Here is a 14,321-nt window from a genome sequence, read left to right as displayed (position 1 = left end):
TATCAGGATATTTTATCGTTTTTACCTTTTTGAACTTTTGTACTTTCAACAGTGTTATTTTTTTTTGTGTGGTAAAACATGCTTCTGTCTTAATGAAATACAAAATCAGTCGTTCGAAGGTAAAATAGTATTATTATTCCTTTCTGCAACTTCCACTTGTCCTTTAATAGGATGCATACCCACAAAAAGAAATGAATAGCAGTGGGAATTGGAATCATCAGGTAGATCTCCCATTTAAATAGAATCCTACAGATGGGGTAGGGAAATGTGTTGTTTTTTTCTGTCTACATATGGACAAAAAAGAATCTGCACTTGTTTTATCATTGCCTGGCATGTTCTCCTCTGACAGAAATCCCACAGACTACTCAGCCTTTCTAAAGGTGATTTTTTTTCTTTACAGATTGCTAGCATAGAACATACAAAGTGTAGACATAGGTGGGGGTGGAGGGAAAAAACACCACACCGTGAGTATGTTAACTATGGAGCGCCCAAAGACTTGCTGTACTGAATGGAGGATGGTTGTTCAAGATAAACCTGCTGCTTAAAAGCTAATCAGAAATAAAACCCAATATTTTTATAGTGAATTTAACAGAGGAAGTGACCCTAAAACACACACCACAAATCTCTTCTCAACAATTTGTCATGCAATGATGCATCCTCTGTCAGTCATCTGCTTGGAGAAGCACTGAAGTTCTCAGAAAAAGGACGGTCTCAAATATCTGTGCATTGGAACCCATCATCAGAGAAATAAGAACTTTAAATTGAACATCAGTCCATTCAGTCAGCTGCAGTACATCCGAATTATCCTCTTCATCCACAGGGACATCTATCATCGAAGCAGCATCCCTCCGCTTTTGATGCACAAAGACCTCAACATCTTCTGGTGAGGAGAAAAGATAACTGTCCAGCAAACTCCAATTTAAGCTTTGCCGGGTATAAGACAGCATGTGCCAAACCCATTTCATGTAAATTCTGCTTGATTTGTGCAAAGACATGATGCTGCTTAGTGGGAGAGAGGGGAGTAGTTGATGTAAAAGTCAATTGTTTCATTGAAAATTCACCATATTTTTGCATTGAGAACACAATCGTGTGTTTTAGAAGGTCAGACCATAAGGAGAGCTGTTGGTAGGTTTGATCAGAAGACATTCTTCATTCTCAGTAAAACCCGTTCTGTGGAGAAGCCAGCTAATCAGAGGAAATTTTCTGTTTTCCTTGGCTTTCCTTTTGTCCAGCTGCTGTGCACTTGATTTTCTCAGTTCCCTGTCATGGAATATACATGTTTTTTCACATCCAAGATTAAAGCCTTTTGGCTATTACAAAGATCTTTTAAAAGAGTTGAAGAGTGGTTTATCTTCTTCACCTTCAGATTGCATCATGGTTTCTGTAAGCCAACTCTGCAGCAACTAATATTTAAGCAGGCATTCCAGATTCTTTGTGTCCCTGCAAATTGAACTTATCGGCCCACTTCTCTCTCTGATAAGAATACGTGCTGGTCTGTTTCTTCTTGTGTATAGCCTTTGGTTTCTTTTTCCATTTTAAAACCTCCCCTTGTGCCCCTGAAAGCTTCCTACACCCAGCGGGCTTTTTGCACAGCATGGTTTATACCTCTCTCCAATTCAGCAAGCTTGGCAACACTTAACTTACAAGCATGTGGATCCTAATGAAGAAACTTGCTGAAATACTACCAAAGCAAATGACTTTGGGGAAGCAGATGTATGTGCGACTCAAAACTTTCTAAGATCGGGGGTACAATTTCAGTGATATTACAAGGGAAAGATCCCAAGACTTACACAAACACACACACACAAAAAGTTATTTCTGAGGGCTGATTCTTGTCCCAGGTGTTCTGGATGCCTTTTTGGAGATTTTTGTTTGTGAGAATTAATGATCACACTTCAGTGAATTGCCACGTAAATACAATGTGTGCGACAAGTGAAGCTGCTCGGGGAGGACATGGAATTACTCTGAAGACCACACAATCATGTCTTTCAACTACTGTCAAAAAGCACAAGTACTTAGTACCATTTTTGCCATGTAAGTGAGTTCTGGAGATGGGTCACAGCAGTCCTGAACTTTATAATCTTTGCTTTTCTCTTGTGCTTGCTTTACTGTTCTGAACGATCACTTTCTGTAGGTAGTGAGGCTGTTAACTCAGTCTTGTAGGAAACAGAACGTGCTGGCAACATGAAGTGTGAATGCCTTCACCTTGCAGATGAATTTTTTTACAGTGTAAAGAGTGTTCTGAAATAATGTTAAGTAGAATTGTGAAGAGGTAACCCATTGTACTCAAGGTGCTTGTTAAGCTTACTTTTGAAGGAACATTTTGAGACAACATAGTATTTTGTTAGATCGTCTTCCTGTCCTAGTGTAATGTGGGAGAAGGAAGATACAGTGTTAATTTTAGCGCTTCATACTTTTCACAAATGTATGAAAAACACCAATGTGTAGAAAATGTTTTTCATTTCTCTCACAATACTGAACTTTGACCAACTTACTTTCCTCCATTGGAGGAGTTGTAGAGAGCTGTACTGCAGAAACTGGAAGAATCATAGAATGGTTTGAGTTGGAAGGGATCTTTAAAGACCATCTAGTCAAACTCCCCTGCAGTGAACAGGGACCCCTACACTAGATGAGCTGCTCAGGGCCCAGTCCAGCCTTACCTTGGGTGTCTCCAGGGATGGGTCTTATACCTCTGGCCAGCCAGCTTCAGCACCTCGCTACCCTTTATTGTAAAAGCAGTGGTTAAGATCATTAAGTTAGATGTTCAGCCTAGCTCAGGTGCAGTTTGCTATAGATATTTGGGTGGATATTGGGCAGAGGATACTTTAGAGAGGACATAGTACCTGCAGGATCTGCAGGATAGGAACAGTAAAATACTACTTGTAAGATTTCAGTGATCAAAATGCATTCTTTGGAAGTCTGCTTTCTGAAAGCTGAGCTTCAAAACTAGTTAGCGCAGTGTGGTGGTGATAAGCAGAGCAAAATGGGCTTCTTGAGAAGAGTTTTTTGATGTGTTGTGCCAGTGTATTTTGCCTGCCAAAATGAGCATCCCTTGCGAATTCTTCAAGATGGAAATAAATGCACTGAGCCTTGATTCAGTAGTGTCAATTTAGACAGAAATAAATTCAGATTATTTCATCTAGCTATGACTCATTTTATTTATTATTCCTGTTGACAGCATTTTACTCGTGTTTATTCACATCTTTATCAGTGTGCGTTTACTTCTTAGAAACAAAAAACTCTTCAGTGTTTCACAAGATATGGTTTTTGTTGTTGGTTTTTTTTTTTTTGCAATTTTCCTGTCACTGAAGTGGATGTAGAGTGTACACAAGAGAATCCCTTAGAAAGAGACACCAATTATTACTCCTCAAATGTAATTGCTCCTGAGAAATGAGAAATAGAAATGGAGACTAATTGTGTATCTGATCACCTGAGAATGTAATTTTAGAAGTAGGCTACAGGCTATTATTTCCTAATTTTGCAGTTCCTTGGAGATGTGCAAGCGGTGATTAAAAAGACTGTTAGAAAGTGGTATTACAGCATTTATTAATAGAAAAATTGAAAAGGACCGAGCTCCTGAGCTGCTGAATCTTCTGTGGCAAAGATGCTGAACTAGTTTTTAAGGTGACAGGCCGCTGGAGTTCTATATATCTCTTGTACATCTTTGATCTAAGCCTTGCTTTAGTGCCCCCAGACTTGTTAAATTCAGAACGCTTGTTGCATGCTAATTAGACTAATTTAAATGGGAAAACGCTAACTCATGTTGAAAGAACAAAGCAAAACTTGGATAAAAAACCTGTTTTTGGTTTGTTAGATGGACTTGCAGGTACTGTTCAATAAGTACATGTGGTTGACAAAGTGTGCCTGCATGGTTTTGATTTCATGGTTGGGGTTGGTGTAAATAAATAAATAAACAGCCTTAGAACTGAAAATAATTACTTGCTGAGTAATGTATGTGGACGTATTTGAGCAGATTTCAAATGTAACATATATTTCTTTCATTTTAAGGTAAGTTGTGAATGTGAATTGCTGGCTGCTGCTTAGAAAACAACCTGTGTGCTCATGCAGTTTACATAGTAATAGGGACTAACTTTTCTGTGAACACAGCTTAGGAGTTGTATTACAGGTCTGACATTCATGCCGTTCTTTCTTTGGTCGGTTTTTGTTTTTTGAATTATGTTTGAACAAATACGAGAATTTCAGGTGGAATTTTAAGTCTCGGCCAATGCAAGTTGTCTTTGTAGCTGGAAAGCTGGCATCTTGTATTATAAAACCCCAAATAACGTAACTGAAAGATGAGGGTTGTTCTCCCCCCTCATCTAATTGCTTCTTTATTTCTTTCTTTATTTTTCAACACTGTGTGTAGAATAAACTTTGTTCCTTTTACTGTATTGATTTTTGTAGAACTATGCATTCCCAGAGCACTGCAAGAACGTTAGATGGAGAGAAGCAAGGCAGCAGGCTTTGCCTTTGGGACTTGGTGCTGCCAAAAAAAACTGATACAAAAATAGAATAGAAAAAGCATGAATGGGAGGAGGTGGGGGAGGGGGAAGGAAAAGAGCCACAAGAATTTACCTAGAGAACTGATCAATTAGTATCTGTAAACACTTGGTTGCAAAACTATGAAGGGTGACAACACCTTTGTACAATATCCTATGTTTTCCTGCAGTGACTGTGCTCCACTGGAATAATATTAAAAATTCATTGAAAGATGGAGCTGTCGTGCTGCAAAATGCAGCAGCGCATTAATGTGTCTTGCTGAGAGATATGAGAAAACTTGTAATGTAATCTCTAGCTCTGGGGAGAAACCCCAAGCCACTGGAACTGCAAAAAACACAGAGCTATTAAGTCCCTAAATATTTCATAATTATCAGATCTATGGTTCTTAATAATAACGATTAAGCAATTATGCAAAGCCACCTGTAGATACCTAGAAGCTGGATGAGAATTGTCCTGCTTTTTAGTAGCTTTCCTACTCTTTTATTGGTAATGTTAGAAAACTGTAAGGAGTCTGAATTGTTTTCCTCGATGGTAGAAGCTCAGGTTTTTCTAAGAATCTACAGTATGCCTTTTTAACCAGAGATTCCTTCTCTTCTTTATTCATTAACCTTTATTCATTAACCTTTTTCCTTGATGGTGCTTATTTTTCTCAGTCTGTAATAGCTGCTCATTCAGTATAACAAAACAACTTTGCTTTTAATAAATATATTCACATAGAGATGTTAAGCAAAGTATAACAACAGCAAACACACGAAGCCAAAAATCCCAGGGCTAAGCAGTTACACATGGCAAGTGTGCTTGAGACGGTATTGAAACAGGATGAGTGATGACAGACTGAAAACCATGAGCTAAAGATAAACACTGTGTAGTGAAAACAGAGGTCATTTGAACCATCGTGTAGGATTCATTTCAGTTTGTATTTCAGTGTAACTGTACACAATTTCTTGAGATACAATGCTGTTGCTGGATTATAGCCTGGCGTGTTTTGGCAGATGCTTTATGGACCTTGACAACGAAGTATTGCTGGTTGTTTTTAGCTGTAGGCATGTTTGAAATGTATGCAGCACAACAGTGCTATTTCATGGAAGGTTGTTTTGTTTTTCTTTCATTCTTTTTGTATACCAGGGTACTGTGGGGCCGACATAAAAGCACTTTGCACTGAGGCTGCCTTGATCGCCTTGAGACGACGCTACCCCCAGATTTATGTGAGCAGTCAGAAGCTGCAGCTTGATGTTTCGTCGGTAGTTCTCAGCGCGCAGGATTTTTACCATGCAATGCAGAACATTGTGCCTGCTTCCCAACGTGCCGTGACGTCTTCAGGACATGCGTTATCTCCTGTGATCAGACCACTGTTGGAACGTACCTTCGCTGACCTTCTTCAGGCTTTACACAAAGTGTTTCCTCACGCTGAACTCAGCCAGAGTGACAAAAGTGAAGGTATGTGGGTTGTCAGTTGACTTTTGTGTATCGCAAACCTACAACCTGACATGTCCTTGGTTTTGTGTTTTATTCAAATGCGAATGCAGTTTGTCTGTTGCCTAATTAGTTTTGCAGATTTTAAGTTGCCATGGCATTTAGTGAACTAACCTCTGTAGACCAATATGCTGTAGGTTTCAGTGCTATCTGAAAAAACCAAACACAAAACCCAAACCCACACCCATAAGTGAGTTACAGCTTAAATCAGAAATAATAGAACATAATCAGATGGTATAAAAACAAACAGCAACTAAATAGAGTCCTCCTGAATGTGTTAGGACCTGGAATTGGTGCTCCTGCCTGAGTGTCAGAACCCTCCTCCAAAGGGATTGGAGTGAATGTGTTAGTGTAGCAGAGTAAGAAGGAACATGACTGACTGTTCTGACTGGCAGTGGTTCAGTAGGTTCTGTGTTCTTGGAGACATACTTTAATAGTTAGCCTTGTCATTTCTTAACTTAAATGTTGAAATTACTTTGGTTTTTGATGTCTTTGTATTCTGACATAATATTTTTTACTGTTCATATTTGGAAGCGCACCCATCCCCCTGGCTTTATAAACACTACTTGTGGTTGTGTGTAATTAACTTGAAAATAGCCAAGTCATAAAGCAGATCTGTGACATCTATGACTTCTTTTTCTTTCCTATTCCAGAAGATGTTTTCAGACTGCACCCCAGGCAGTTTAGGCTGATTGTTGTGCTGGCTGCAGCAGTTCCACCAGACCAGCTGTGCCGTTTTGCTCTGTCCCTTGAATTTCATGTACACGTCAGGCCTTTTGTTGAATCGTTTCATTAGCAAACATATTCAAAAACATACTTTTGTTGGGTTACTTCTCTGTTGACTGGGATAGCTGAAGGTTTCAAGTATGGAGTTGGCCTGAGGTGGCGTCCAGGAGTGGCAGCGGGCTGAGGGAAGTGAACTAGCTTTCAGCTGTGGTTAGATAATATTAGGTTCTCTTGAAGCCAGAGCGGTGTAAGAAATTTGTCTCCCTTCGTACTTCTTACCTTTTGGTAATGCTCAGTTTGGATACTGTTGTTATTAAAGAATACATACAGCAAGAGTGGGGTTGGTCTCTTCCCACTGGTGACAGGTGATAGGATGAGGGGAAACGGCCTTAAGTTGTGCCAGGGTAAGTTTAGGTCGGATATCAGGAAACACTTCTTTACAGAAAGAGTTGTTAAGTACTGGAATGGTCTGCCCGGGGAGGTGGTTGAGTCACCATCTCTGGATGTGTTTATAATCCGTTTGGTTGTGGCGCTCAGAGACATGATTTAGTGGAGGGTTTTTAGAATTAGGGTACTATGGTTAGGCTGCGGTTGGACTTGATGATCTTCAAGGTCTTTTCCAACCTGGATAATTCTATCATTCTCTGATTCCATCTCTTTATTTTGTGCTTTATTTTTCCCACAGCACTCCATTTTTCTAAATGGTTGTGGCCAACTTGGGGTGTTGCTAGGATCTCTGATGGTTACCCTGCAACAGCAGCATGCAGCTGTGACTGAGCCACTCTCAAGTTTGGCCCATCCATTACACAATATTTTGTTGACCTCCGTGCTTCTCTTCTGACCGCTTTCACCCTGTTCATGCAAACTGATTTTGCTGAGGGAATGAGAATGGTTTCTTGAAGTTAACATCAAATAAATTCCTTCCCAAGGAGCAAATAAAGATCTCGTAGCAGTTGATTTTCCATTATCTAATGGCAGCAGTCTATTCTTTATCATACTGTAGCCATGGTAGTTAGTTTAGCAGAACCTAATTTTCAAATGGGTCTTCTGTCAACTGGTTGTTTTGATTTACTGCCACGCTTACGTATTTTGCAGTTTTTTTTTTGTCCCCAGAGGCTGTCTTTAGAATGTAATCAGTCTTTTAGCTTTTTGTTTCTGCAGGACTACATAGAAATTACTTCATCACGTTCATACATTAGAAAAGGAATTAAAATAGATTGAAGTACAGAATGTGAACTCAGGATTAGCTGCACTGATTGTAGTAGTTTCATTTGTGGTGGCTTTTTTTTTTTTTTGGCAGGTAGTCAGATTATGGGAAATACTTCCTTATAAACACCCATTGCCCACGTAATCATGCAGGGAATAATTCTGCAAGAAGTATACTTGTAAATATTGGGGCACCCGTATTAAAGGAATAAATACAAAATTCTTTATAGTCTGAGGAATTAAAAAATTTGTTACTTTATACTTGAAAAATCTCTGGTAGTAAAATTAAATGAGGCCATTCATAGCAAGTTAAACATTTTTGTCTGTTAGATCGTTCTGCTTGATGGCTTGAAGAGTAAATTTGTAATTATTAGAATTCTACAGTATTTAATTTGCTATTTTTTTTTTGAAAGTATTTATTTTTCTGTGCTCTTACATTTTGACAGTTATAACGTTTTATTTTTCTACTCTTGAAAATAAGTGTTGTAATTGAAGAAAATTGTAATGCCTTTTCTTGTTTGTTGCGAGTGTAAGTGATGGGACTAATTAATGTATTTCTTGGAACAGATGTACTAAGTCTAATATTAGATGATAGTGAAGATGAGAATGCTTCATCAATTTTTGAGACGAGCTGTCCCTCAGGATCACCAAAGAAACAGTCATCAGCTGCTATACTTAAACCCTACCTTCATTTTAGAACGTGAGTGTTTCTTTAACTGTCTCTAACCAAATTGCTGGAACTATGGTACATTTAGATCAGCAGAGGTAATAGAGGTGTGGTGGTAATGCTCTTCTGTGCTAGAAAAATATAAATGCATGGACAAGAGGTTTTAGATTGAAACGGTCATAGGAAAGGCCACATCCTAAACACAGCAAGCAGAAACAGCTTGGAACAGGTGGATTTATCTTAGAAGTAGTGATCTTAACAGCAGTTCTCGATTGTAACAAGTGGTATTGATATGAAATACCACATACTGGGAAGAGAGATACTGTGGAATATTTCCCTAGGCTGGAGCTGTGGGGTGACCTAAGAGCAGCCTTTCATTACATAAAGGGGAGCTACAGAAAAGAAGGGGACAGACTCTTTAGCAGGGTCTGTGGTGATAGAACAAAGAGAAATGGTTTCAAGCTCAGGAAGAGTAGATTTAGGTTAGATATGAGGAAGAAATCTTTTACAGTGGTGGTGGTGAGGTACTGGAACAGATTGCCCAGTGATGTGATTGATGTCTCATCCCTGAGGACTTTCAAGGCCAGGCTGGGTCAGGCCTTGGACAACCTGTTGTAGCTGTGGTGTCCCTCCTCATTGCAGGGGAGCTGGACTAGATGGCCCTCAGAGGCCCCTTCCAACTTTTAAGGATTCTGTGATTTTGGAGGGGAAGATTTAGAGGTTTATTTTGTAGGAAACATTACACAGACAGTAGAGATAATTTGCTTTGTCTTGGTCTGAAGTGTTGAGCCTCAGTGTATGCAGTTGGTTTGGTTAAATGATAAAAATGTTTTGGGTTTTTTAGCACATTTTTTCCTTGTTTTTCTTGGAAAGTTTTTGGGTATTAAGCATTTGGAAAGATTGTGTGAAATTCAGCTGAATCCTTCCTGTTTAATTTGAATTGCCTACAGTAATCAATTATAAAGTAGCATTTCTTTGATTTTAGTTAGAGCTGTTTTAGTCTATGTCTGGGGAGTTGGCTTAATAAAGAAAATGAGGTTAGGAGAACTGTTCAGTTGTAGTACTGTTCAGTAGAGCCATCTTGTGGAAAAATGCTAAATTTTCTTTCTGCTAAAAAATGATGCCAGAGCTGCATTTATGGAAATCTGCGCTTAAAAATAAGGATATAATTATAAGTAGCTTATCTTCTCTGAGAGGTGTGTGGTTGAGTATTTTAATACCAAATTTAATTTAATACTAAATTTCTTGCATGAACTCCTCCTTAGGATGTCTTCCGCAAAGCAAGAATGAAAATAAAGTTTACCTTTGCAGTGTTTCTGCTGTCTGAAAATACGCTTAGTAAAAGAGTAGAATATGAAGAGTGATTCTTGCTAAATACTATTTCTTAAATTATGATGTGTTACATTCTTCTTGGAAATCTCAGGTATTATTTTTAGAGGATGAATTCATTAACCTGGAATTTCTGAAGCTACTGTAGAAATGCTTTGATACTTCAGACGAACTTGATGCGACTAAATAGATATCTTGATTGAAAGTCCATTTATGTGAGAGTATGTTCATGTGATGTTGCATAAGTTTAATATGTGTTCATTTTTGCAGATGAGTTTGAATAAAATTGTTGTGAAATTAGAAACAGTAGAGAAAGCATGAGTTACTTAGAGCTGAATTAGTGCTGAAGTATTTTACAGCTTGTTGAATCTTTTTAGGCTGTTGTAGGAAGTTGTCCTTTACTCGGGTTTTTGTATTCTTAGCAAACAAAAGACCCAAAACAAATACCCAGGATTACAAAAATGAAGCAGTGATTGAAGTTACACGTATGTCCATTGATAAAAGTGGCATGTTAATTCTAACTATTGTCTGTTACAGGTCAGCTTATCACCAGCCAACCTCTTACAGACCGAGATTACTGCTAACTGGAGAGAGGGGTTCGGGTCAGACTTCACACCTTGCTCCAGCGCTATTGCACAGCCTTGAAAAGTTCTCTGTACACAGGCTAGATCTGCCAGCACTTTATTCAGTCAGTGCCAAAACACCTGAAGAATCGTGTGCACAGGTGACATTTAAAATTCTCTTGTAGTGTGTAACAGATGTAATTCTGGAGCAGTTCAGTAGCATTTAAATAATGGCAGCTGAGTGGAATGTTAGGTAAAAGCCTGGTTTTCAAAGGCTTCTAGTATTTTGATATCTTAAATATATATCTCTCTAGATGGATATTCAGATCTCTCTGTTGACTAATAAGAGTAATCGTGTTTCTAATGTGACTGCTCAGGCACATACCTTATCTCAAGTGAACCGAATCTGGGTTTTTGGTTCCAAATTTTCATATTTGTTAGTTTATGTGTAAATTGTTGTGTTGTGGTTTTATGCTCAATTACTTACTGTAAATGCTTACGTGTGCAGTGAATTTTATGGTGTGTAAAGATAGCAAGCCAGCTTAGTTTTCATATTGATAGTTCAATCTGGACAAGTTTTTAAAACACACCTGACAAACAGTATTTTCATAGGCCCTACCACACTGATGTAAAATAATTGGATGATACAGCTAACAGTTGCAAACAGTTGTTTAGAAAGCCTTAATCATTAGATAATGTTACTTTATTGGAGGATTCATATACCAAGTACTACCAACACAAGCCATTTCCTAGTCTGCAAGAGTTTTGCTTCTCATGGGGGGATAACAACGATTTCTTAGTTAAATATCATTGTTACTTTTAATTAGGTCTTTCGTGAAGCTCGAAGAACAGTACCAAGTATTGTTTACATGCCTCAGATTGGTGATTGGTGGGAAGCTGTCAGTGAAACTGTGAGAGCTACTTTTCTAACTTTGCTGCAAGATATACCATCTTTCTCCCCTATATTTCTACTGTCTACCTCTGAGTCCATGTATAGCGAATTGCCCGAAGAGGTGAGTTTATTGTGGGAGGGCAGTGTAATTATGGATGCTTGTGCTATTCAGCATGTTCTGATCACACAAAAACATTGTTTTGCAATGTTTTTCAAACTTTATAATAAAATCTGTAATTTTCTGTAAGGAGAGATGTACCGTATTATTGATACTCATAATCTCCATGCTGTTATGCTGAGGAGACCAAGTAGTTTTTGAGCTACACTTGCTGTTCAGAAATGAGCTGTTCCTTTAAACAGTTGGTGGGTTCTACCCATTATGCTTTCATTCTCTGCTGTTGAAGTCAGCGATGGAATTCCAGTAGCGTGTCCAGGGTAGAGTTGATTTTCTTCGTATTGTCTGGCATGATGTTGTGTTTTGCATTTAGGATGGCTTCCATTCCTTCTGTGTGCAGAGATTTGGGTAGAGTTTCCTATCTTCTCTAATTTGACTAATTGTGGGAAAGCTTGTGACCAGCTTTTTAGTATGGTTGCTAGTTATGTCATTTTGAGTGGAGGCTCAATTTTCACACAGCATTATTTTCTTTCTAGGTGAAATGTATTTTCAGAATCCAATACGAGGAGGTTTTTTATATTCAAAAACCAAGTGAAGAAGACAGATTGCGATTTTTCAGAGGATTAATTCTTGATGAGGCAGCAATGCCCCCACCAAGAAGGAAACAGCCTGGTAAACTAAATTACAGTAAAGCCAATAATAATGTGATTTCAGTGTTTTGTTTTCTGATAACATTTTTTCTTTTCAAAAGGCATGAATAACTGACAGCTAGTGTAGATAATATGTGACAATGTTTCTGTACCCAGAAAAAATTTATCTGGAGGAGGATTGAAGGAATTTGCAATTATTGGTTTCAAAAATGGGGAGCTGTGGGACTAAGGGTTTATTGATAGTTGTGTTGGTGAGATGCATTGAATGCGTAATGAAATTTGGTGGAGCATAGTGATAAGATACGCTGTTGTTAATACTTCTGTTGTCTAACTTCTTGTTTTTTTTTCCCTAGCTCTTCGTGCTATGGAAGTTCTTCCTCTTGCACTGCCGTCTCCTGCCCGTGAGCTGTCAGAAGCAGAAAAACAACGAATGGAGGATCAAGAGGAGAATACGTTGAGGGAGCTGCGGTTGTTTCTCAGGGATGTTACCAAGAGGCTGGCTACAGACAAGCGCTTTAACATCTTCAGCAAACCGGTGGATATTGAAGAGGTCTTGTTTCAGTGATGTGCAAAGAATGAAGTCAAAGTTATTAGAAAAAAAGAGTATCAATTGAAAAAGGAAATTGATAAGTTAATAAGTAAAAATGAATGTTTTAGCCATGATCTTTCCTGTCTAGACTACTAGTTTTAGCTGGCGAGATGGTCACAGCCACATTAATTGAGATGCAAGGAGTCTGTGAATGTTCTTTGTCTCTACCAGTAACCCATAGGAAGCTGTGCTTTCCAGTCAGTTTTCCAACTAAAAGTAGCATTTAAAAATGCCACTCCTATCTCTACCAGTGCTTCTGAAATATTTGGAAGCATAAATACTATTCTTTAATAAAAGCTTTTAGAGCATCATAGTCCTGTAGGCATAATAGTATTGGAGAAGCAGTCTGTGTTCTGTAATGTTGCGAGCAATAATAGTATTATTGAATAATTTCAGCAGTAATGCTTATAGATGCCATTAATTTCAGATGATAGCACTTTATAAGACATTTGCTGGTTGATTATATGGTGTGCACACCTAACTGATAAGATGGCTCGATCTGCAAATCTATTTTCAGATGTTTGTATAAGAAAAGGATGTGGTTTAGCCTGACTTAGAAATCAAGTGCTCCAAGTCTGGTAGTTAGGATTGTTTGTCTTTTGTTTCACAAGAAACATTTCTTTTAGAAGATATTACAAGACAAATATTTTGCATTACGGCACTGTAGAAAATGAATTTGTGTTGTCTAAATGGCATATTTCTATTGTCTGATGCAGTCCTCTTAATGGGAGTTTTCCTCAGTGCTGTGTAACAGTTTTTGTAAGACTGAGGAGCTCTTCAATAAGGCAGTTTATTGTGAGCGTGGTCACAGGAGTCTTTTTATTATGAAACTGCTTAGGAGTTGTGGGAAATCCATCATACTCATGGTAAAATTCTTTTCCCCCAGTGAACTTGCAGTTCAAATACATGTGAGTAAGTATAGGGAGAAAAAAAACAACCAACACCCACAGAACCACAGTCCTGGTTTTCTAGGTGGAGAAATTTGAATTTAAAAATCATGTTAGCAGGATTTTTTTTGCATGTCTTGTAATGTATGACAGCACTAGAAATTGTCCCTTTTGGTCCCACATCATACTTTTAAGCCTGGCTCTGTCCCATTGTAGGAGAGCTGTCTGATTTTCTGAGGGAGTGTTAAGCTTGTTCCCCTCCTGCTTACACTGCAGAGAGAATGCTGCTATGTGACAAATCAGAGGCTTTCCTGACTAATACAACAGCAGTGTTTACAGTTTCCAGTGAAGATTAATTCTGATGTGCTAATGAGAAGAGGAAGCTCGTGACTTGGCGTTCCACTCAATGAACTAATTATCGTGTTTCTGTAGAGAGACATAAGAGAAATTTTTGCCATTTGAGTTTTTCAGCATAACTTTCAGTGTGCGTGTTTAAGGAATCAGGCTATATAGTGCTGTCGACTGCATTCAAGTTATTTCATGTTGCAATAGATTTTTGTATGAATATCTATGGATATTTTATTTAGAAAAACCAAAGTCTTGTGGAACCATTGTAGCTTAATCTGGATACGTATGTAACTGTTGAGTATTTTGGCAGCTATCATCATACGTGGGTGATTTCAAAAGAAAAAAAGCAATGCTGTTTCTGAGGCTGCCAGTGTTA

At 38.3% G+C, this 14,321-nt stretch overlaps 1 protein-coding gene across 7 annotated transcripts in view; it reads left to right on the top strand.

Annotated features, from left to right (window-relative positions):
• Positions 1 to 14,321, top strand: part of ATAD2B (ATPase family AAA domain containing 2B) — a 70,393-nt gene that overhangs the window by 29,845 nt on the left and 26,227 nt on the right. For 6 of the 7 annotated variants that reach the window (XM_032443404.1, XM_032443402.1, XM_015859534.2 and 3 more), the window contains 6 exons: positions 5,626 to 5,937; positions 8,473 to 8,605; positions 10,439 to 10,625; positions 11,292 to 11,477; positions 12,008 to 12,143; positions 12,475 to 12,671. In XM_032443404.1, the coding sequence (XP_032299295.1) occupies positions 5,626 to 5,937; positions 8,473 to 8,605; positions 10,439 to 10,625; positions 11,292 to 11,477; positions 12,008 to 12,143; positions 12,475 to 12,671 (1,151 nt within the window). The remainder of the gene's footprint in view (positions 1 to 5,625; positions 5,938 to 8,472; positions 8,606 to 10,438; positions 10,626 to 11,291; positions 11,478 to 12,007; positions 12,144 to 12,474; positions 12,672 to 14,321) is intronic. The other variant, XM_032443403.1, reaches the window with a different exon arrangement.

Source organism: Coturnix japonica, chromosome 3, assembly GCF_001577835.2.
Source record: "Coturnix japonica isolate 7356 chromosome 3, Coturnix japonica 2.1, whole genome shotgun sequence".
Taxonomy (NCBI): Eukaryota; Metazoa; Chordata; class Aves; order Galliformes; family Phasianidae; genus Coturnix; species Coturnix japonica.
Note: the sequence above shows the minus strand (reverse complement) of the source record. Positions and strands in the feature narration are given on the sequence as shown.